General features: G+C 39.5%; 2 protein-coding genes across 3 annotated transcripts in view; one reads left to right on the top strand and one right to left on the bottom strand.

The window, feature by feature from the left end:
- The window catches only part of mybpc3 (myosin binding protein C3), a 39,616-nt gene extending 27,905 nt beyond the window's left edge, over positions 1 to 11,711 (top strand). Inside the window, exons 25-33 of the mRNA XM_078247380.1 lie at positions 422 to 556; positions 832 to 999; positions 1,167 to 1,255; positions 3,116 to 3,311; positions 3,419 to 3,558; positions 5,178 to 5,337; positions 5,455 to 5,591; positions 6,306 to 6,492; positions 7,444 to 11,711. Coding sequence (XP_078103506.1) covers positions 422 to 556; positions 832 to 999; positions 1,167 to 1,255; positions 3,116 to 3,311; positions 3,419 to 3,558; positions 5,178 to 5,337; positions 5,455 to 5,591; positions 6,306 to 6,492; positions 7,444 to 7,472 — 1,241 coding nt within the window. The 3' untranslated portion in view covers positions 7,473 to 11,711. The remainder of the gene's footprint in view (positions 1 to 421; positions 557 to 831; positions 1,000 to 1,166; positions 1,256 to 3,115; positions 3,312 to 3,418; positions 3,559 to 5,177; positions 5,338 to 5,454; positions 5,592 to 6,305; positions 6,493 to 7,443) is intronic.
- A 717-nt stretch (positions 11,712 to 12,428) lies between these two features.
- lgr4 (leucine-rich repeat containing G protein-coupled receptor 4) overlaps positions 12,429 to 24,530 on the bottom strand; it is a 32,751-nt gene continuing 20,649 nt past the window's right edge. For both annotated transcript variants that reach the window (XM_078247365.1, XM_078247371.1), the window contains 14 exons: positions 24,158 to 24,373; positions 22,279 to 22,350; positions 20,688 to 20,756; positions 20,247 to 20,318; positions 19,971 to 20,042; positions 19,730 to 19,798; positions 19,575 to 19,646; positions 18,998 to 19,063; positions 16,907 to 16,978; positions 16,742 to 16,813; positions 16,539 to 16,664; positions 15,219 to 15,316; positions 14,647 to 14,700; positions 12,429 to 14,521 (listed from right to left, as the gene is read on the bottom strand). In XM_078247365.1, coding sequence (XP_078103491.1) covers positions 13,113 to 14,521; positions 14,647 to 14,700; positions 15,219 to 15,316; positions 16,539 to 16,664; positions 16,742 to 16,813; positions 16,907 to 16,978; positions 18,998 to 19,063; positions 19,575 to 19,646; positions 19,730 to 19,798; positions 19,971 to 20,042; positions 20,247 to 20,318; positions 20,688 to 20,756; positions 22,279 to 22,350; positions 24,158 to 24,373 — 2,539 coding nt within the window. In that variant the 3' untranslated portion in view covers positions 12,429 to 13,112. The remainder of the gene's footprint in view (positions 14,522 to 14,646; positions 14,701 to 15,218; positions 15,317 to 16,538; positions 16,665 to 16,741; positions 16,814 to 16,906; positions 16,979 to 18,997; positions 19,064 to 19,574; positions 19,647 to 19,729; positions 19,799 to 19,970; positions 20,043 to 20,246; positions 20,319 to 20,687; positions 20,757 to 22,278; positions 22,351 to 24,157; positions 24,374 to 24,530) is intronic.

Below are 24,530 nucleotides of genomic sequence, written 5' to 3'. Positions count from 1 at the left end.
TTGTAGCAACTAATTTGGCAATGGCTTGAATGTAACAGATGTTCATTAATATCAAAAAGTTACGCACTAAAGCTTTAAGATTGTGTGGACAGAAACAGTAGACAGACACCAGACACATGTAGCCACAGACACAAACTGATTCCCTTTTATTTGGCTCAAAAATCCAACAAATCAACTAAATTGCTGCCTTGGTAACAATTCTGTTGCCCGTAGGTAAGTAAAAGTTCAATTGAAAGTAAGGAGCCGCCAAAGATGTGCATGGTCATGCTGCTCATTCCCCCTCAAAACCACTTGATCCAGTTTTTGTTACTTTTTCCTGATCAGGTTCATCCACTTGTTCAGTAATTCATTCCAAACTTAATTCAGTAATGCTCTAAATGACTAACAGAGATCATTAATCTGCCCTCTGCCTCACTCTCAGCCCCCACAAGTGAGCCCATTGGACTCTGCGTCGATGACATCAGTGACACTTCCATCTCTCTGAAGTGGCGGCCGCCTGAGAGGATCGGCTCAGCTGAACTCGAGGGTTATGGGGTTGAGTACTGCAAGGAGGGCAGTAAGTGCTTGAGCCACCCGCCTGCATGCTTTTGTTAAGGAAAAGTTTTTTTAAGGCATATATCATTAACATTTACATACACCAATTAGTTATTTACAGTAAAGAGTAGTTGTTGATCCCTCCAAATATCCAAACATCCGATACAGGACAGTCAGATTACCAAAAACTTGTATTGTACTTGATATTTATTATGACTGGAATTATAGTATATATCTGAATTGTATTTGCTGTCATGAATTGTTGTCCCCCTTTTGTTGTGTGTTTCCTGTTTATAGCAGATGAATGGATACCAGCCATTCAGGGTCTGACTGACCGGACATCATTGACCATCAAAAATCTCACCACCGGAGACAAGCTGCAGTTCCGTGTGCGGGCCTACAACATGGCAGGACCCAGTGTTCCCACTACTCTGGCTCAGCCTGTCACCATCAGAGAGATAATGCGTGAGTATTTATAGAGTGGTGACTTTTGACGACACTCTGCTCATTTAGTTTCATCCAATACATATAGCTAAATATTTCTCCTAATTTAAACTCACCCTTTAGTCTTGAGTTTCTTCCATTTTTTTTAGTCCCCGTCATGCCTCTTATTGTGTTTTTTTCTTTCACAGAACGCCCTAAAATTTGGCTCCCCAGAAATCTCCGCCAGACTCTTATCAAGACAGTTGGAGAAATTGTCAATCTTGTGATTCAATTCCAGGTGCAGTACAGTACACCTTCTTGAAATCATCATTCAAACACTACAATGCTTTTCTTATGTATTTATACAGTGCACACATCAGGGTGAAACATAAATGTACAACATGAACATGAATGTACACACCTGTAAGGGTCGAAGATTTGGATAAAATGCTTGCTGCGATTACGGTAAATGTAATTTTATATTTCTTGACAAACTGGCTGACCAGTTTCTACACCCTCATGCTATATATTGTCACATTAGTATCTATATCAAAAACCGAAAGGCATCTTTAGTGTTGTTAGATACTTAGCAGCAGTCGGGTGAAACATGTAAAGTTTGGTCTGAAGGTGAAGTGAAGAGAAAACGTATACTAATACTTATAAATACCTTTACGTAAAGTTAAAGGTGCTCTAAGCAATGTCACACGTTTTTTAGGCTACATTTTTTTGTCACATACAGCAAACATCTTCTCACTATCCGCTAGCTGCCTGTCCCCTGAACACACTGTAAAAAAAACGCGCTCTCTGTAGACAGCCCAACTCCACAAACGGCAACAAAAACAAACTGCACCAACCTGCACCACGAAACATAACAGTGTTCCAGCCAATAACCAACAAGAAGGATTTGGGGGTGGGGGTTGAGGGGTTAGTGCGCGGAAGGGAGGGGGAGGAGACAGGATGAGGAGGAGGGTGGGGCAAGCTAGCCTCCGTTTTGTTTGACAATACTTCGAACATCAACAAGAAGCGACGTCACCCAACATCGCTTAGAGCACCTTTAAATCTTGAAAATCTCCTTTTGGTTCTTTTGGCGGCACCCATGGCACTAAGTGGTAATTGCAGGTGTGATTTTGGATCTCACTTCCCAGAGATCCAAACAGTGTGTGACATCAGTTAGCTCAGTTGGCAGTTTAACGCAGGACTGTTGTTTTAGCTCCGCCTACCCTCTCTGGAGGACCAACCACTGGGTGCTGGGTGACGGAAAACACGTCACTAACTCTGCCGCCGCTTGTGATTTTTCCCAGGGAATGACACCTCAGACAACCAGTTCATAATACTGCAAATGCAAGGGCTTTCATCAGTCGACCATAGGCTCAATCACCACTGTTACTTCATTCGGCCATAGATAGTGACTTACAGTAAGGGACATTTATTTAATTGAAATTCCTTGAGATTATTACTTTAACATGTAACTTTCAAAAAGTGTTGGGCCAGGGGAAATCTTGACCTGTTGGTGGCTACGTGGAAGGTCAAGCATCATGTTTGTAACAAATACGGTGTAGTGACAGACTATACGGCCATATTTCTATGGCAATGTTTCCTTGAAAAATCTTACGACAGGTCTTTCAGTGAATGTAGTTAGTGCCGAAAGGGTCAGTACTGACTTGTGACACATGATGGGGCGTGTTTGTGTGATGCTGATTTAACCCAGCTCAAGCGGAAGGTGGGAGTGTTATGGAGGATTGATTCAGGAAGCAGAGGCGGAGAGCCTCAAGTGGATGGACGCCGCAGGTCACACACACTGGAGACAAACATGTTTTGGAAGACTGATTCTTATTTTTATTTTCCCACAGCAAAACCTTTTGTAAATACACCTAAAAACTTGAAACAGTGGCTGGGTGAGTCAATTAACACAGCACAAACCCCTCTTAGGTTGGAAAGTATACACTCATCCAGGCCAGCTTAGTCTCATTCTCATGTTGAACGCAACAAGCGGAGAGAGGAGACAATTTAACTAATGTTTCAAGCTAGGTTAGCCTTTAGTAGCTGTGTTTCTGTGTTCAACGAGCCCAGGTTAGCTTTGCTATGTAACATCTGAAATCATTTGTTATTTTTGACCTGACGTATAGCATCTTGAACTGAAACTTTTCTGGTCATGCAGGGTAAGCCCAGGCCAAAGGTCACATGGAGCAAAGATGGGGAGCTTCTGAGCCCCACATTCGCTAGTGTCAGGAACAGCGATACGGATACAATCCTCTTCATCCGCAAGACAGAGAGAAAACACTCTGGGAAGTATGAACTCCAGGTGCAGATTGAGAACATGGAAGACACAGCAAGTATCACACTGCAGATTGTTGGTAAGCAGGACTGAACACATTTAGGGCTGGCAGTGGGTATTATTGTTTTAAATAAATACAATCATTGTAGTGGGAAGTTACTCACAATTCAGATTTCTCCTCTGTAGATCTCCCAGGGCCCCCTCAGGCTCTGAAGATCACAGATATCTGGGGCTTCAATGTGGCACTCGAGTGGAAGCCGCCGAAGGACAACGGTAACTGTGAAATAACTGGTTACACCATTCAGAAAGCTGACAAGAAGACCATGGTGAGACTCCGCACCCTTGGGTGCTAGCAGCAAAGCTTACATTTGTTTTTATATAACATTCAAGTGAAGCTGAAAACAAGTTTCTGATGTTGATGGTATAGGCAATTATTATGCTAATTAAATCACATCAGAGGTTTTTACTGGAAAGCTTTGGACCCAGGCTGAAAAGGCTGTGTTGAAAACCTCCCTGAACCCAATGTAGATAAATAATTTACTTTTAAAGAGACCAAATCCAAATGTTGATGTTAGCATGTTGCGCAACCAAATAATGAGCAGCTGCAGTCAAAATGAGTAACAATAAAGAACATTTCTTCCTGCACTTGTACCCTCAAAAAGCATATATTTCTAGACATATTGACACTACCCACACTGATTCAATTTAAAGTAATTTGGACCTGGCCTAACTCCAGTCTCAAGTCTCAGTTACTAGCAACAACATATGACATCCAGAGGTCTTTTTAGAATAAGGCAATGTTTAAATTTCTTGCTCACTGAAACTGGTCCATTGCAGGTCAACCACCAACTGAGCTGCTGTAAAGCCACATTTGCAAACCTCCCTTTCTATTGACATGTGTGAGGAGGTCTCTACATGTGTGAGGATGAATGCTGCATGGACACAGAGGGATATTTTAGCCTCCCTTGTGACACATAAACTGTAATCAGCCAATGCTGAGCATGCAGTTTCCTCTGCTGGCCAGGAGCGATGCATCATGGGCCTGTTGGCAAGACCTCCAACTGGCACCGTCCTCCACCTCGAGCTGCCAGGAACGATATCGGCCAGGAATGTCCTAATCTTATACTTGTAGCCTTGACCTGGTCTGGATTGTCTGTAAGGTGACGCAGGGCCATTGTTTTCCTGCCCAGCTTGGGTGATGGTTCATGTTTCACTGTAGTCATTATTAGATCAAATTAATTTTCCTTGCATCTCTTTATAGCAAGCTTGGGGATGCTGATCATCATGTTACCAATAACAATGTGCTGTGTACCTGTTAGATGTCAGATAATGGCTGATGCAGTTTAAATCTGCCCATATCCTATTTCATTCTTGTACCTAAATAAATACATTTAAACTGTGAGCAATTGCACTCCTTTAACTCCTTTAGTTTCAGGTACATTGTGAAGGTATTTTGAAATCAAATCAGTGATATATCTAGAATAGTATTGTCTGATGTTATTTGCCATAATTTATTTAGCAAATATAATTAGTCTCAGTGAACAAACAGTGGACCCTTATGACTGAAATTGGCTGCAAAATAGGGAAATCTGACGTGATTAACCTTATTCTGCCTTTATATTAATAGTAATTTGTTTTTTCATATTATGTTTTAACATTATAAGAGAGATAAAGGAGTTTCTTAATTACAACTCCCCACTTAGCTCACTATCAACCTTACCTCTAAAATCACCTATAGGTGTTCAGTTGGGTTGAGATGTGGTGATTGTGAAGGCCACAGCATATGATTCACAACATTTCCATCAAATCATTTAGTAACCCCCTCATAACGCCATTTCTCCGCTAATTTTTTTTTCTTCACATTTTCCACCTGTACAACATAAACTACATATTGAATTGGAGAAAAAAACTGAATGTGCAACATGTTTTTGTGATTCATATGAAGGAGTGGTATACAGTCTACGAGCAGTACAGGCGAACCAACTGCGTCGCATCTGACCTCATCATGGGGAATGAGTATGTCTTCCGAGTCTTTGCCATCAACCTGGTGGGTCTCAGCCCAGAGCCCTGCAACACAGCAGACAGCGCTTACATCCAGAAAACAGGTGAGCTCATCCTCTGACTGCACATATATAATTAGTGCAAAACCATTGTGGTTCTGATTGTATGTCCTGAAGAAAACAATATCCAATTACCCAGTTGTGGTCTGTCTCTCTGCTCAGGTATCGAGTACAAGCCGCCCACCTACAAGGAACATGACTTCTCACAGGCTCCCAAGTTCACACATCCGTTGGTGAACCGTTCTATCATAGCAGGATACAGCACGACCCTCAGCTGCTCTGTCAGAGGAATGCCAAAGGTCAGTAGGCTCATGACATAATATGCAAATTTACAGATTTCATAGCACTAACAAACACAAATCTTATCATACTTTTTATTGTAAAGAAAAACAAATTAATGGAAGACATTTTAAGTGAAGTTTTGACAAAACAACTCCTACTTCTAGCTAATTATTTCCAGAGCTTTCAACCATATTACAGTAGCTGTTATGATTACATTCGAGCACTTTAAGGACTTTTTGTCGATGTTTGCTTTCAAAGTTAAGCATGAGCCATACATTGAAAATAGCACCAATCCAAACTCAAGTTCCAAATAACAACTTTTTCCAGAGTTTTCAAACATACAGTTGAGAGCCAAGAATGAACTTTCACACTACAAATACTACAAATATTTTTTATTTAACATTCAACAACAAAGAATTAAAGCAAAGGAAAAATACTCACAAACCATCAGACACGTATACCTATAACCTCTGACACACACACACACACACACACACACACACACACACACACACACACACACACACACACACACACACACACACCTCTTCATGCAGACATTTGGGGATTAGTAGGAAGTAATAAACACCATATTCTCAGTGAAACAGTATCCACCAGATAAAGCCAGTGATGACTAATGGACTAGTACTAAATTATGGCCTAATTGTAAGAGTATTGCAGATTGTGAAAAGTATCACCTGACGTACTATAATACTTACCTATGTTGTTAGCCCAAAGTGACCTGGTACAAAAACAAGATGGACATCTCGAATGAAGCCAAATACCGGATGCTCAGTAAACAAGGTGTTCTGACGCTGGAGATCCGTAAGCCCTGTATGTTCGATGGAGGAGTGTATATGTGCAAAGCAGTCAATGACAGCGGAGAGGACATAGTGGAGTGTAAACTGGAGGTCCGCCGTAAGTATTCTGCTGGGTGGTACAGAGACAGAAACGCATGTGTCCTCTTTTTCATGACCCACTTAGACACGTCATTTCCTCCTCTGGTATTTTCCCCTACTTTTTATTTTTTTAATAATAAATGTTTTATCATGAAAGTCCACATAAAGAAAAACATATATATTAGTGTAAATGTGAGAATATAGTACGAATTTTCATCAGGTTAAATTATAGCACTTGTTTTTCCTGTGGTGAAATCTCTATATGCTTTATTTTACGTGTTTCTCAATTTCCACTGAATCTATTTCTAGTTTATATCTAGTATCTATAGTAACAAAAAATACATACAATTAAAGAATCTATAATCAATGTTTTTATATTAACAATGGATCACATGACTACCTGTTTATGAGGTCACTAGTGATGAACCCATAGACAATTATAACCAGTGTCTGCAGTTCCCCACAGCTCTACAGACTTGTATTATTATCTATTAGATAATTGTTTAATTCTTTTGGCCGGCAACTTTATTGTTTTCATTCACTCTCACAGCTCTGATAGCGTCGTTTTCATTGGAAAAGCTCTAAAAACTCACCGTACACTACGTGATTAGCACCAAACAGCAGACAGACTGTTAGCGACTAGCTGGTGGACATAGTGGAGCTAAAAGATGTTTGCTGGACGTGTAAATAGGTTTGAAAACAAGTTCGTCATCTCAACTTAGAAGGTGATGATATGTCAATACTGTGTTCACACCTTGTTTCTGCATCCCCCAAGTGGACAACAACATCTGTCATTGCTTATAACCATTGCTTGGTTTAAGTCATACAATTTAATTTTTTTTATACAAAAAAAACCCCATAGTGATACACTGTGGAAAAATATGTATTTGCATTTAATAATCATGCTACAAATGTAACTTTGTTGACTTATCAAGGCCTCTGAATCTTGACTTATGTTCCTGGCTTGCAGCTCAAGTTGCTAAAGAAGAGAAGAAGTGAGGAGGTTGGAGCTGCTGACTGAAGAGAAGATCGATTTGTCTCCTGCATGTTGACTGTTTTTGTGTCACGAGAAACTCTTCACCTGCATCACAAACTGTTTAACCCAAATCCTTTTTTGTGTTTGCACCACTTTCATCTTCTGGAATCATCATGTATCTTCGTCACTGTTGTGTTAGTATCATGTGTACCACTGGATTACTGAATTCTACTCTCATTTAGTAGAGTAGAGATTAATGGATAATTGTGTCCAGTAAATATGCATAATAGTCAAAGAAGGTAGCAATGTCATCTTGTTTCTCATTCTTTTCAGCTGATCTAAAGAAATGGATTGCAGTGTTTGGATTTGTTTGTGTGCTTACAAAGGTCAATATATATGCTTCAAAAACACGTGAGTGATTTCATTTAGTCATATTATCAAGTAGTGGCATTACAGTGTAGTCAGTAGTGGAGCACAAGTGGACACCAGTAAAATTGCCATCATGATAGCTTTGGCAGCCATGGCATTCATAAAATGAATGAGAGCATGCCAGTGATACTCAGAGGTCCAGAGGAATGGACAAGAGTTGTTGAGGGCTTAGTTTTATTGTAACAAAGCCTTGCTAAAGCCATAGGTGTGAGGCATGTGCCTAATGTGCACGCCACAGACGGATGTGTGTGAAGGGCTGGAATAGCTATGATGTCCTTTTACCACTGGGGACATGTGAGTGAAGAGGAACACATGGTGGTGTTCTTGAGCGGGAGGTGCTGTAACATCAATCCGCAGTTATTCCTTTAATGCCTTCAATGTAAATATTTCCTGTGTCCTCTCAATGTACAGCTGCAAAAGATCCAGTGAGTCTTTGTACATGTCACCGGGCCACTATTAATATACATGACGAATGCCTTACAGCGCCTCCACTTTTGCCAGGTGTTTTGACACAGGGATTCACCAAAATCCATAAATTACAAGTGAAAAGGCAACACGGTTCAAAGCTAAACAGGACTTCTCAAATGACACGTCTGTTTCTTTATAAAACCCCAGAGGTTATTTTTCACTCATCACCAAGTTACAGCTCACTACACGAGTAATAAAGAGAGCCAGTAAAGGGAGGTGAAAGGAAATTCCACCAAATGGCACAAAGGGTCTTAAACGTGTTAACGGGCTTGGAAAGGTCCAGTTTAGACAAAACAGTTCATCCCTAAAATGATGAACTTGCAGCTGAAACTATTTTAACAAGACCAAGTCTACAGCTAGCAGCTCTGTGGGGCACAGCAGCGCTTTAAGCTAAACGCTAACATTGGCAGTGGTGGAAGAACTAGTAGAAAAGTAGCAATACCACAGTGTAGAATACTCCGTCACAAGTTAAAGTCTAAAGGCAGTCAAAATGTTACTTAAGTAAAAAAAAAAAAGTATTACCTTCACCATACACTTAAAGTACAAAACTAAAAGTGCTCTTTATGCATTAATGTACACACTTTAATATTGCAGCTGGTAAAGGTGCTGCCAATAAATGCATCAGGATTTATTAGTGGATTTTGTATTAATAATCTGAATCTGCAAAATAACTGGTACCTAAAGCAGTCAAATAAATACTTGTGGAGTAAAAGGGGAGCAATAGCCTACATATTAGCATGCAATGGAAATGCTCAAGTAAAGTACAAGTACCCCAATATTGTACTAAAATAAATTCACTGAATAACTTTCCACTACGGAACGTCAGTATGCCAACATGCAACACACGATGATGTTTAGTAGGAAAACATCATCTTAAACATAAACATCATGAACTTATCATGTTCACCATCTTAGTTCATCGTTTAAGCATGCTTACATTGTTATCTAGTAGATGTTGAGATATTTCACTGGATAAATGTTAACTTTGACTTCACCGGGACGCTATAGGAAAAGTCAGGGGATCAACAAAGTATTAGGATTGATTCTCTGGGGACCATGAATGTCTATACAAAATCTCATGGTAATTCATCCAATAGTTGTTGAGATATTTCAGTCTAGACCAAAGTGATGGACTGCCTAGCTGCTAAAAACTGCTTTTTGGGAAATTTTTCTAAGCAGAAATTAGACACTTTATCTTTACTGCCAACCAAGTTTACATCATTTCTCTTTAGTGATCGGACTATTTGATGTTACTCAGTTTGGAGTATGTATCAAAGGTTTGGTAAGTAGAACAATAAGTCCTCACTGAGTTCAAAGTTTATTCATCACCATGGTAAATTCTCTTTTGATTTGTCATAGTGACATTCAGAGTCCAATGGGAACTCTGCTGGGAGAAAAAATATGTCAATATTTTCATTTTCAGGCGATTTGACCTTTCTATGCCATATTGCAATAAACATAATTTTTCTATATTATCTCCAATCCCAGGAAACATATGTGCAGTGACTTAAAAGTGGCAGAGCTGCTTTAGCCAGAAAGATGTGATATGACAACAAGTATTAAACAAAATAGAAATGTACAATAATTTCACATATATGATGACATATTTGATAAAGATAACGGTCGCTGCAGTGTTTTAATTTTAACACCAAGGTAAATAAAAATGGTTGTGTTCTTCCAATTTTATTCATTCACAATTTATAGAATTTTTTTATCTACTTGAACAAAATAAAACAACTTTGGGAGATCGCACATGAAAAACTACAAATAAGATTTTAATTTGAACTGAAATTAAGTGAGATTCTTTTTATAGTCTGTATTATTCTGCAAGTTTGTATCTATAAAAGATAAAACAAATAATTTCATAGTTTATAGTTAGGTTTAAAAAAAAATAATAATCACAGTATACAGTACATAGATTCCTCCCACAATTTGCACCTATCTAAAATGATGGTGTACAACCATGTGTCAAAATAAAGCTAAGAATGCAAACAAAAAGAATCACAACAGATGAAAACAGACTTTTCTTTTACAAAGCACTGCTGGTAGCCACTGCAGTCGAGGAGGTAGCTTCCTTAGTGAGCATCCCATTCTTGATTACTAGTTTTCTTTTCAAATAATTTACATACAAATACAAAAAAGAAAACCAATAACCAACCTACTAAAATATTTGTACATTTTCACCAGATGGGACACCTCAAACAATCAACGGACATTTTGGTTGGTGCAAGAATTTACATACCCAGTCGAGACAAATGACTACATGGAAAACAGAAAATAAAATTCAGAGATTCAAATGAAATGGTGCATTATAAGGACACAAGAAAGTCTTGTTGGTGAGAGAAAACATTTCCCTACATTGCCTAAATTCCTGAGCACTCACATGACATACACTTGTGGATACACGCTCTGAGGGTGTATCCACCTTTAATGTGTACAGTCATGCTCCAACACACCAAACATCAGTCAATCCCTCGTCACACGCAGTCTCAGGTCAGCTCTCAGGGTAAAAAGACATCTACATTAAAATACTTTACTATATAAAATTGCTCTTTTGATGACCTGTACAATAATACAGACTGAAATGAACATACAGTAAGTGTGAAAGACACTGGAGGCAGTGAATTAGTTTAAAGATAGGCCTTATTTTCATACTTTTTTACCATCGTGCCCATTTATTGTGGTCAAAATGTTGCCAACTATTGCACTGTAGAGCCGAAAAGTGAAGATCCACAATGCAGATACTTCTTTAAATATCTGTGGTTGAATAATAATTACCCATATTTCAATTATAATGGTCCATTTTATACTTTTTGGCACTGCATATGTTCTTGTTGACTCAGCTGGCTGCCAGTCTTGTGCTGTGTTCACATCATGTTGGAAGAAGTGGAAGAGTGGGATTACATTCATGTGTTTTACTTGGACGGTATTATTGTATTTAACTTGTCGCTCACAAGCCAAATTATGCTTAATGATACATTTTAAATCAAGCAGAAATGTACGTCAGCTATCACTCTTCTCATAAGTTCAACTTGTGTGAATACAGTTGAATTTTTGGGATTTCCTTTTTGTTGCTTGTTGTTCACCAAACCTCTACAATTGGTGGAGCAAAATAAAACAAATGTTTACTTTTTTCTTTAGTGAAATTTTTGGAAATGTTCTTTCATGCCGAGATTTACATTTTAAAAGTGATACGACTCTCATATATGTACGCTAAATATGAAGCTAAAACCAGCAGCAGGTTAGCTTAGCTTAGCATAAAGTCTGAAAATGGGTAAACAGCTAGTCTTACTCTGTCCAAAGGTTACATACCAGAGCATCTAAAGCTCACTAGTTTATACATTATATCGCACTTGTTTAATCCTTCAGTTTTTGAAAAAAATTTCCCTCTGCTTTCAGTCGTTATGCTAAACTAAGCTAAGCTATAGCCTAAACATTAGCATACAGATATGTGATGAGTGGTATTAATCTTCTCATCCAACTGTCAGCAAGACAGCAAATAAGCACTGTTAAATTATTCCTTTGATCAATGTTGGGCAGGTTTTATTTATAGGAAACAGTCTACGCTTATTAAACACACTGTATTCAACAGTCAACACTTCTTAATTGTTCTGTCAGCCAGAAATCTGAACATCAGGTAAAAGCAGGTCTTATTTAAGCGTTATTGTACTGAAAAGGCAATGTTTGTTGGGTTTGATGTGTCTCTTTGTCCAATGGAAAATACAATGTGTAGCTCTGCAGTCAAGAAAAAAGTTTGATCCAAATCAAACAGCATGATAGCAAACAAGTCAGAATATAAGGCCCAGATTTAAAAAAAACAAAAAAACAACTGGAATTATCTTTCAGACTAATGACCCAACATAGTTCAGTACATAGTGTGTACTATTTTTTGGTGAAGAATTAAACAAAGAGAGGTCCTGTAGTTTTGGTGAATGCTTGGGGTATATTCATCATTCAAAGGCCACCTGAAATTGTCTCCACCGTCCTGCTGCTCAAACAATAAATAACATCTTTCACCACCACCAAGCATAGCTGTACTATAACAGTGATATCTGCTACGTTTATCACATTCTTAGTCTTAGTAACTTAAAGCAAAGACGTGTTTATTATAGACTGGCATTTACTTATACCATTCTCACACTGATTACGATCACAGGCAGGCATGGCAGAAGTTATTGCTGACGTTACATTATCCCGCTCTGGTAGGTGAAGACCACCTGAAAAGTTACATTCACACAGAAAAGTCTACAATGATTATTACATTTGCTACATTTATGTAAAAACAAAACAAAAAAATCAAAGTATAAAATCAACAGTTGCTGTGGAGAAGCTTTAAAAATTGACAAGATGTGTAGCCATTAAAATTGAAAAAGCTTATAAGTACAGGTAAAACAGATAAATCACAAAACCTTTGACACAAACACTGAGGCTCGCAACATCAGGAGATCCAATCGAAAGCAAGAGGCAGGCACTGGTGGCAACATTTTCCTTTGCGAGATCCTTTGTCGACTAGTTTGTAACATGATGTGCTCAGTTCAGCTCACATAGAAATGGTCTTTAAGTTCATAAAGCATACCAAGTTCCCTTTAAATGATTGGTTGCATCTCTGTTTACACAGTAATTACAAACATAAGTGCTTGCTGAATAGTGTTTTAGTTGGCACATTTTGTTATTTGATATAAAAATGTTTACATATTCTTGTAGGATCTAAATTCACATGACAGAGAGATCTGTGCCCACAGATGTACTGGAGCTCTGAAGCGTCCTTAGTCCTTGACTCGAGGTATGTTGTATGAGTAGTGTACCAGAGGAAGGCCTCTGCTCTGACAGAAGCAGGCTCTGCCACAGGCCTGAACCTGGTCTGAACTGTCTGACACAAACGAGTCCCCCTCGTCTGCATACTCAGACTGAGCAGAGGGTGTGCCGCTGTCTGCCCAAAACCCTGCAGCACGCTGGCACACTGCAGCTCCCGCCAGGAGGGTGGGACAGCTGTGAGACTTCACCAAGTGTCTACAGACCGTGGAGGACGAGGGAGAAGAGCAGGTTCTGGCATGCAGCGCAGCCTCGCACTGCTCGCATACAACTGTCTCTCCACAAAGCTGTGAGTACACCCCACAGTCAAAACCCAGGTGGGTGGAGGAGCCGCCGTCTGTGAGCTCGGACCCTCCGCCACCATCATCTCCGTGACTTTCAGCTCCAGCCTTCACCTCCCTGGTCATTCCTCCGCGGCCACGTAGTCTCAGCCAGTCCTCCCTGAAGGCCGGGCTGAAGAACACATACAGCACTGGGTTCAGGCACGCAGGCAGCGGGAAGAAAATGAGGGTGACGGACTTGGCAATCTCTGGGCCGCCGGCTGTAGAGCCAGTCAAAAGAGGGGTGAAGGAGAAAGCTGCCACGGGGCAGAAGAAGATGCAGTTGGTGAAGATGAGCCAGGCAACGTGTCGCAGGGCGCCTGTCTGCTCTGGATCGGCCAGCTCCACCCTGCCCAGGTGGCAGTACAGCTGGGTGTACACAGCTGCAGTGAACAGGTAAGCCAGCGCGTTGAGCAGCACCAGAATGACTGTAACACTCAGAGCGGGACCCTCTCCGCCAGCGGAGGGCAGGCAGAGAGGAGAGGCGGACTGGTCACTGGAGGTCAGGAGAGGCAGGCAGGCTCCAGCAGCAGCCAGCAGCCCCAGTAGTCCTGCTGCAAGGCTGAAGCGTTGATCTCCTCTCCAACATCTGCAATAGCTGCCGCCGTTCCTTCTGGGTGACATCATTACCTTCCCAAGAATTGTCCGCACGGCCACGCTGCGCTCCACGGCTGCCAGTGAGAGTAACAAGACCGCCCACTCGGACGAGAAGACGGCCAGAGTTCCTGTGACCTGACAGCCAGGCCCCATCTCCCACCACACACCAAACTCCGCAAACGAGCCCCAGGTGGCAACGTCGAGCACGGTCAGCACGCCGACATACAGGCCTGTGAGCAGGTTGGCCAGGGCCAGCAGCCCCATCAGCAGCCGGGCCGGGGAGAGAGACGGAGTGAGGGAGTGGGAATGGCCTGCGGCTCGGTGTGTTGGGGAGAAGGTGGCCACCAGCACCAGGCTGTTAAAGACCAGCGACACCAGGCAGATGAACCAGACTGTCAGACGAATCATCCAGTTACCCAGCAAGTGCTCACAAGGCTTGAAGGCTCCTGAAGACAGAAACAATGTGGTTGCTCAAAAGTTAACGGTTCATTTGGCTTAATTTGGATTTTTAGATTATTTCAAATCTCTTCAACACAGACCCATAATGAAATGAAAGCTGTTTAATGCTTACCTGGTGAAGGAGAGCAATGCATAATCATTGAGATTCTTTCCACATCCTCCCCGCCTAAAATAAAAAACGTCATGTAAGAAATGCAAATGTGAAAAAGACAATCTTGTTTCAAGATAGCAGCCTGGCCAAGGAGTCAGGTGTATACAGCAGGAAGTATGTTAACAAGTGCATTTGTGTGACTTTCTAAATTCTTGTTTCTGCTATACAAAAATCAACAATAGTTATTGAATTATTACATCTTCCATGACCTGAAATTCATGTTCTGTATACAGTTATTTATTTACAGTTACTTTTTTTAAACTAATTATATACATACTGTATATCTGAAGCAGGTAAATGCCAGAGTGGGTAAAAGAAAAAGGCAAAAAATATTTTACACATTTAACAAAAACATTTACATCTGATAACTGGTGGTCTGGCAAGAATGAATGCTGTTAGTATGCTCATGTACCTGGATGCTCATGTGAAACACCGTTGATATTTTTAGTTGCTTTTATGTAAATAAACTCCCCAAAAAAGTTTAGGCAACATGTCAACTGTCAAAGAAAAGGCTCTGACTGCAGCATTCCCACCTGTAGATTTCTTTACATCATATTCCTCGGAAGAACTTGTCATTGAGTCACAGCCAACGAATGCACAGCACTGGTAGGCATAAGGGAGGGAGATGGACCTACAAACAAACATTGGTCATTTAGAAAGGCTGTGAGCAGCTTGCTGAGGTCCAGTGTTGATAATACAGATGGTGCTGGATCTTAATACCTTATTGGGAAAAGCATAAATAACGTTTGTCTACAAATATTTGGCTCGTGACTTTTTTAAAAAAATAACATTTGGATGTTTCCATAGCGTGTCTAAACTTCAGCTGGCTTGCTCATTAAACGTAAGAGAAGAGGTGGAGTTTGTCTCTGTTTTTCAGTCACAAACATAAAATCACAACAGACAGAAAAACAGATAGAATAGAATATTATTATCTTCTGTAGACTTTTTGTTCACTACATGATTAGTCCAAATTATATTGTTTACAAAGTTAGCATTGGCGAGGGTTTCCAGTTCATCTGTTGTACTGATTAACAACAACAACTCAACTGCTTGGTTCAAGTTTGTACAGCACAGCATGTATGCTGTGTTTTCTACATCACCAAAAGTCTGTTTTAGATGCAGAACACTGCACACTCACATCACGAGAGAAGTATTTCCATGTGAAAAAATATAGTTAGAAGAAGAAAAACTTTACTTTCCTTGGGGAAATTCAATTTATGTATATATACAGTATGGCAATTTAGGAGGTGTAACGATAAGATACAATCAAAAAATACATATAAAAATCTGTATATTTATAAAACGCAGAGATGTGTTCCCTTTCTCACTACCCATTGAAAACCAAAAGGTGTGGAAACTAAATGGTTAAAAATGGGTTAATTACACTGACTGAATACATCAGTACCGGTACAGTCTTCAGAACATCCTGACTTCCTCAACACCAGAGGCCTGATGTTGCTATGCAGAGCCTTCCCAATATAGCTCAATTTTGACGGATCTTTCTTTCGAAAACTGAAATGTCAGGGATTTATTCCAATCTTGAAGCTAATCCTTGTACTTTTTCCACAGTTTACAACATAAATGAAATGTCTCTTTTGCTGAATATTTTTATTTCAATATAGCTTGATTTTTCTTTTACCATTCAACAAATCACAATGTTTTGAAATATTTTTGGGGACATGTGCCTGTATTAGAGAGTAACAGTAGAGAGCAGACAGAAAACAAAAAGAGAAAAAGGTGGGGGATCACATGCAATAAAAGGTTCTCAGTAATGGGGGGGGAAAGGGGAACGTTGCAATTACATAGTCCGCACCAAACACGCAACACGTCAGATAACAGAAGTTCTTCCTCACCGGAGTTTGGGCAGGTTTTTCGCAGTCAGCACATTTTTCATCTGCGGGTTCCCCGAGAGTTTCAACTGACTGAGCGTGCTCAGTCCAGTTGTTGGAATCACAGTGAGAGAGTTCATACTCAAATCTCTGCAAAAAAGGAAAAGATTATTCTCTGTACTCATTATGATGGGAGGTGGTAAAATAATACTACACATCATACTCACAGGTTGGTGAGCGCAGTGAGGGAGAGGAAAGCATCTCTGTGGATAACTCGGATTGCATTTCTACTCAGGTCTCTGTGTAAAATCACAGCCATAAAACGTTTGTTTTTACAGCATCCAGCTTGTGTTACTATTTATGTTACAGAGTGTGTGACTGAGTGGACTTACAGTAAACGGAGAGCAGAGAGACCTTGGAAAGTGCCCCTGTCAATTTGTTGAATATGGTTGTGCTGAAAACTTCTGTAGATTGAAAGCAAGAATTTAACAGATTGACAAGCAACAAGCAAATGATTACCTGTATTACCTATTATTATCTATATTAGCCATGATAAGACCCGTTTGTATAAAGATAACTTTCTGCCACTTGTGAAGACTTTAAGATTAATTTAATAGGAAGAGTAAACCTCTTTAAGATGACGCGGTTACCGAAATTGTTATTTAAATTTCAAACTATTCCTATAACGCCTCCTAAAACCTTTTTTAAAAAAGAGGTAAACTCAATAATTTCTTCGTTCATTTGGTCAAATAAAGCATGTAGATTGAAAAGGAAACTTTTGTATTACTCAAGAGCAGAAGGGGGTCTAAATCTCCATAACTTAGAGTTCTATCACGTAGCAGCTCAGTCATTTTATATTGAACGCATAATAAATAAAACAAACGAAGACAACAATCAACAACAATCAATTACAGTGCAACGGTTTACTGCTAGCACTTTTTTCTAAGGACAACATCGAATCAACACATTTTGTTATTAAATAGTACATTAAAGGCCTGGAATAAAATAAAAAAATTCTCCATCAAGAAATAGGGCTTCCCAGGCATATACCAATTTGGAGCAATCCATCAATAAATATACAGAGCACGCAGCTTTACTGGGAAACATGGATAAAAGGTGGAATCCAGCAGTTGTCAGATGTCACAAACCACGACACTGTTGCACCATTCAGTGAATTAAAAAGCAAATATAACCTAAAAGATACAGAATTATTTCGGTATATGCAACTGAAAAACTGGATGACCTGCAATTTTGACTTGGAAAAGAACATCAGCCCTGAAATGTCTAAAGTTTTAAGCCAAAGCAACAAAAAAAGGAGGCTGATCGGCTCTATGTGCAGTTTACTGATAAGCATGGAAAGCAGTGATGCATTATTACAAAGTATATACAATAAATGGACGGAAGACCTAGGGGTTGACGTTAAAGAAAAATGGAAAGAAAACTTGTCACTAACACACAAATTAACTACTAACGAAAATCTGCGACTAATACAGTTTAAGATAATGACAAGAATATATTACACTAGAGATAAAATAAACAAGTTTGATAACACATCATCAGATGTATGTTTAAAATGTAACCTATAAGGTGACTCCCTTATGCATGCTTTTTGGTACTGCAAAGGAATTAAGAAGACTTGGGAGAGTATAGAGATTTGGTTATCTAAGTATACTAACAGAAAAATCATATTCTCTCCAAAAATGTGTATTTTTCAAGATATAGAGGGAATAAGATATCCAACTAGTTGGCAGTTAAAGAATGGTTTATGTATGGTTAAAAAATGTATATTGCAAAACTGGAAAAATAAAGAAGCACCTTCAATAGAGAATTGGAAGGCGCTAATGAAGTATTATTTGTGTATTGAAAGATCAATGATGGAGGACAAAAATAAAAATAAACAATTTGATAGCCAATGGAGCCAAATTTATAATGCCCTCTAGAGCATGTCTTTAGAACCCCCTTTATTTTATTATTTTATTTTACTTATTTGTTGTTGTCGTGTGTGTGTGTGTGTGTGTGTGTGTGTGTGTGTGTGTGTGTGTGTGTGAGAGAGAGATCTGTCCTGAATGAGGACCACAAATGTGCGGTAGGCGGGTAAATGGGGACGGGGGTGGGAGAGATGGGCGGATGGTAGGGTGGGTTGGGGGAAGGGAGGTGGATTGGTAGAGGTGGGTCCATATAATCAATAAGTATTGAGGGAAGCATAGTATATAAAAATAGAGATGAAATTCTGACGAAACTGATTTTGATGAAATTTGTCTTTATTTATTTTTTCTTTGTTTCGCCTTTATATGATGTAATTCATGGTACTTAATGATGATGACCCACAGAAATTAATAAAAATAAATTCTAAAAAGATTACCTTTATTACCTTAGTTGTTCGGTTTTACAATATAATCTTTAAAGTTCATGATAGAATCAGTCTTTTAATCATCCTTGTCTGAAATGATTTGTGCACTGACTGCTAAATGTTCAACACTCACATCTCCTGCAGCCGGACGCAGCCCTGGAGGGATGGTAGCTCCTTGATCTCATTGTAGGACAGGTCTCTGATAGAGGAAAACAAACCACCTCAACAATTAGACAACTGGGACAATTTACAATGAAAGAATGAAGACAAAAGGATGGATTGTAAGTCATGTTCCACTCTGTAAGATATAATTGGTCTCTGAAATTTTCTGTACCAGTGTTAAAACCATAGTTTACCCATCAAGCTTTACTGGGACAATTTCTACTGTCCCGGTAAGTTCCTATTTATCTTAAATCTTCAGAAAGTACAATTATTTGTAATATATATATATATATTTATTTTATTTATTTTTTTGGGGGGGGGGGCATTTTAGGCCTTTATTTTTATAGGAAAGCTGAAGACATGAAAAGGGAGAGAGAAAGAGTTTGAGGGAATGACATGCAGCAAAGTGCCACAGGTCTGAGTCAAACCCGTGGCCGCTGCGTCGAGGAGTGAACCTTAATATGTGGGCGCGCGCTCTACCAGGTGAGCTACCCAGGTGTCTACGTAGTAGCACTGCTGCAGGTGACAGGAAAGGAAAAGTCTCTTACAGCGTCCGAAGCAACTTGAGGTCCTCACAAAGATTAGCCGGGATGGACGATATCTTGGTTCCCGACAGGGTCCTGGAAGTTTAAAAAAAACCTAATCAGTCACTCCTGAGATACACAAATGCGCAAGCAGGAACAGATGCTGGAAGTTCACTCACAGACTCTCAAGGCTATTAGTCCATGTAAGGATGGGGAAGTCCTGCATCATGCTGGCCCCACGCAGCATCCTGAAACACACACAATGACAAATGGTAAAATCACAAAGTCAGGAACATCAAAGCATGAGTCAGAATGAATGAAACAAGATACAAGGACCCTTTAAAGTGTTTAGGACACCAAGTTGAAACAAAACTTGTTAACACTGATTTGTCAGGAGTCATGCCTGACAGCGTGACTTACAGGGAGTGCAGGTCAGACAGATTCTGAAAGGCCGAAGCGCCCACAAAGGACAGAGGGTTGTCATAAAGATGTCTGGGAGGGCAGAAAGAGCAGAGGGGGAAGAGTTCAAATCCAAGTCATTTACTATGCGAGAATGGCACCATCTTCTGGACATTCATCTACTGAAGCCTAATACTGTATGTGTGCTTATCAGAAGGCATTGCTGTACACTGGGCATAGTAGCATTTGTACAAATGTGAGTTATTAGTGTGCTAGTGTCAGTGAGTTTGACCTTACATGGTTCGCAGCAGGGGGTTGTTATGGAAGGCCCCTTCAGGTATGGAAGCAATATCATTGCTGTGAAACCCGCTGTGGGAAGAACATCACGGAGACAGTGTGAAGACACTTTGCTCAATATGAAACCATGACATAATAAGTAAGTTAAGTTGACGTATGCCAAATAAAAACACCGAAAGTAACGATGCGGAAGGCAAACAGTACATAGTTCAACCAACCAAGCACAAACTGGAGGTGTCAATTAACTTTCAATCTCTGCTACAGAAATTGAGGTCTGTCAATTCATTTAAATCATCTTTTCATTAAATAATTAATGTGCTCCTCAGGAACACCAGGAAGTAAGAATTGTGCTTCACTCTCTTTAAGAGTTAACTGGTCCCTGACTTTAGTGTTAGTACAAAATGTTTCCCTCACAGAAAAGAAACAGGACGATATACTCACAGTTCCTTGAGTTTGGGCAGGGCCTCTATGGCTTTGGGAAAAACCATCAGGTTGTTGAAGTTAAGATCTCTAGGATGAGACACACAGAGAGAGAGAGAGAGAGACACAGGAAGTCAGCGCTGTGTTCTTGCATTGTGACGTTAACAAATCCATCCCTCTAAAGCCAACTAATTAATGGTACATTCAAACAAAAATGTCTATAATTGACATTGCTAACAGGAGTGTTCAATTATCTGGTTCCCTCTGTGACTGCTGTCAGCGCCAAGTCATGCACTAATTATTAATAACTAGGATTACTAGAATGTATTAGTCCTAATAACAAAATATATGACTTGCTAACGGTGCTGAATGATTTATTCTTTAAGCAGCAATATGCAATGAAATACTGACCAGTACAAATACTCACCGTAAATACATAATCCTAATAACTGATCACTGGTCCATTGTTTAATGGGAATCTGAGCCTACTGTAAAAAACATCCCATTGCACTGTTAACATACTATGTTGCAAGCAACTGGACCACGGAGCTAGTGCTGCAGTTTATGATTATTTTCATTAACACTTAATGTGTGGATTTTTTTTTTTTGATTTTGGTTTTTTTCACACTGCTTGTTTATTGCAACACTAAACGGTAATCAATTACCAAGGTTAGGAAACAAGAAGAAAAGCAGCAAATCCTGCCATTTGAGAAACCGGAACAGGCAAAATGCTTAATAAATGACATAAATGATCATCTATTACTAAAAATGTTAATTCATTTTCTGTCGATCGACTAACAAGTGAATGGTTATTGTTTTAGCATGTATTTATAACATGAAGCAACACAAGCAAAAAAAGAGCAGACCATCAATTTGAATGATACAGTATCCACACTGATAGCATATGACTAAATAGGTTTTAACCAGGTTTCAGGTTAAAGAAACATGGTGCACGTCTCTGAAGGGCTGCTGTTGGTGTAAAACTGCATTTGAACTCCAGTATTTCATTCATGCACAGATGTACAGTCTGCCCAAACTGTCACAGCAGCTCAAACCCCTCTCTCCACAGATATTATAGAAAAACCAACAGAACACTATAGGCAATAAAACACCATTGGAAGACACTGCAATGCAGGACTGCAGAACTGAACTCAAATTTTAATATAGGCCTTCTTGTGGCTAAGAGCCCACTGTGCTGTGTTATTATGTAGGAAAATGTAAACACTGGATCAGCTGATACTTGACTTTAAATGAATGAGATTGGGATTTAGAACAAAAAAAGTATGACATGCCTACTAGTCTCCTGTAAAGGCCTGTGTGTTGTACAGTAGCTGTTAGCCATTAGGTAAGGCTGCCACTAAAAGACTTTTCATAGCTGTGTGGCAGGAGGAAGTGAACAGTGGGAGGGCAGATTTGATAAGCATCATGTACTTTGCTCTATTTATCCTAGAGCAATTAAAGGAGGAAGTGGACACAATGATGTCTAGAGGACCGGAGCAGAGGTGGGTGGAGGAGCTGCGCACACACGCGCACACACACACACACACACACAAACACACACAAACACACACAAACACACACAAACTGTTGACTATGACTGCTGTGCACTTACAGTGTCTCCAGGTTCAGAAGTCCAGAATAACAGTTGTCTCCAATCTCCTTAATTCTGTTGTTATGAAGATGTCTGGAAAAGCAAAAGCAGTTTTACACATATCTGTGAGATTTTTTTTTTTATACCATGACAGATTTCAAATAATCTTCCACATTCATCATGGGTTTTATTCCAGTCTTGGTTTGCAGCTTTGGTGAGACGTTCCACAAATCATCTCTGAACGCCAGAGTGTGATTTGTGAATCAGGTGTCTATACTGTTTGCGTGTATGCAATAGGCTTTCCTTGCCTAATATATTCCAGGTCTTTTCTTCCTGTTTATCCTGACATGTTTATACTAACCCTACAGCAATACCACTCAACGTGAGTCTCTGTGTGTGTGTGTGTGTGTGTGTGTGTGTGTGTGTGTGTGTGTTTGTTTGTTTGTGTGAATGTATAACAGTTTGGAACAATCCCTCAGATTCGTAATCATCATATATTTGCAAGTTCCTCTCATGCATTTCCCTCCCATGCATAAAACAACAAAATCTGCTCATAGTCAAGCTACTTTAAAAAAAAAAAAAATGTCATTAACATTCAAATTCAAATCCCAATGGCACATTTCACTGCAAAAACTGCATGCAAAAACACAGCAGGGTGTGAGTAGCAAACCATTTTGTTAACTTATTAACTGTAAGCTGTGGAAAAACATCTGATTTGCAGTTGCTCAGAGGATACATTCAGAGTTAGAGCAGGAAACAAGGAAAGGTACTTTGCATTGATTGGTGGTGACAAAATAATGCATATAATGCATAAAAAACTAAATAGGAATTGCATCCTTTCCTTTTTTATTTAGAGCAGAGCACTAGTAGTACTGCCATATTTTACTAACTGGATGGTAATCTACATGGTCAGGTAGAGAATAGATTTCCAAGTTAGTTAATTGGAAAAATTCCCCCCCAAAAAAATGTAAAAACGTTAACTCAAAAAACTGTCCATCCACTTATTACACAGCATGGCTCAGAAGCTAAAGAGACATGAAACCATTGCTGTACTATACTCACTGTAGACTTTGCATGTGTTGGCTCTCAACTTGAGAAATATCCTGATCTACTTAACACCCAATGACTTCTTTAGCTACTCCCTCAGGTAATTTTAGTCAACAAAAGAATGTTCTCAGTCAGTGTGCCTAGTTAATTAAAGTTTTAAAAAAAAGTACACCAGCAGGTTGTTCCTGCTGAGCTATTCAGAGTATAGGTCTATGAAGACTGCATGCAAAGTTCTCCTGGCTGTCCTGTGGGAGTTCACTTTAATGACTCTGAAACAGTTTATTACTTAAATACTGTGGCTTTTAAATGACGTCCCACCAAAAGGTTGTTATGTAAAAGTATAAACTATTTTTTAAAGAAATAATGCAGTGACGGTTTCATGATAGGGCTAATTATCCATTTACAGTTGTCGCATTCTAGGTTTTTTTTTATTTTATTTTTTTAATAGTGATGTAAAGTACACAAAATACAGCTGAATGCACTGAATAGTTTGATGCCTATGGTCTTTTTTTTTTATCAACCCTGCATTCTGTGGCAAAGCCCAGACTGGCCAATAACATTAGTAAAACAGATATATAGTGAATATATACAATAATATCTGAAAATGGTTTGTGCCGCTACGTGTGGGATGTTACTCAGTTCTATTTTAACATGTACTAGTAATTTCATCATGAAATAGCCATCTAATATAAAGAATTTTTTACTTTTTGCCTGAAGAGTGCCTTGGACCTTTCTTCTTTTTGAACTCCAAGCACTCCGGACCTTTTTTCTTCAGTAAATATTTGTACTTTCACACTACTGTGCAAATGTTAACTCTAAACCACAATTAGAACAATAGCTTAATATAACTTACAGTACAACTAGACTGGTGAGGTTTGCGAAGGCGTTGTCGGGGATGTACGAGATGCGGTTAAGCGCCAGCGTCAGAGCCTGAAGGTTGGCCTGGTGTCTCAGAGAACCGACGGGGACCTCCGTCAGGTTGTTGTCATCCAACCAGAGGTGACGCAGCTGCTGAAGGTCTTCAAAACTGTCGTCTGGAACTGTGGTAATGTGATTCGCATCCAGGCGACTGCAGAACAGAAAAGCAAGGAAAAAGCATTGCTTCATTTAGTGAATATGATATTGACATTGGCTCAGGCATATGACATTGCTATAAATGCCTTACAAACAGCAAAGAAAACAACAACAAAGAAAAATTCACATTTATCATATTACAAGATTTTTTT

This window comes from Sander vitreus, chromosome 1 (genome assembly GCF_031162955.1).
Source record: "Sander vitreus isolate 19-12246 chromosome 1, sanVit1, whole genome shotgun sequence".
NCBI lineage: Eukaryota > Metazoa > Chordata > Actinopteri > Perciformes > Percidae > Sander > Sander vitreus.
Note: the sequence above shows the minus strand (reverse complement) of the source record. Positions and strands in the feature narration are given on the sequence as shown.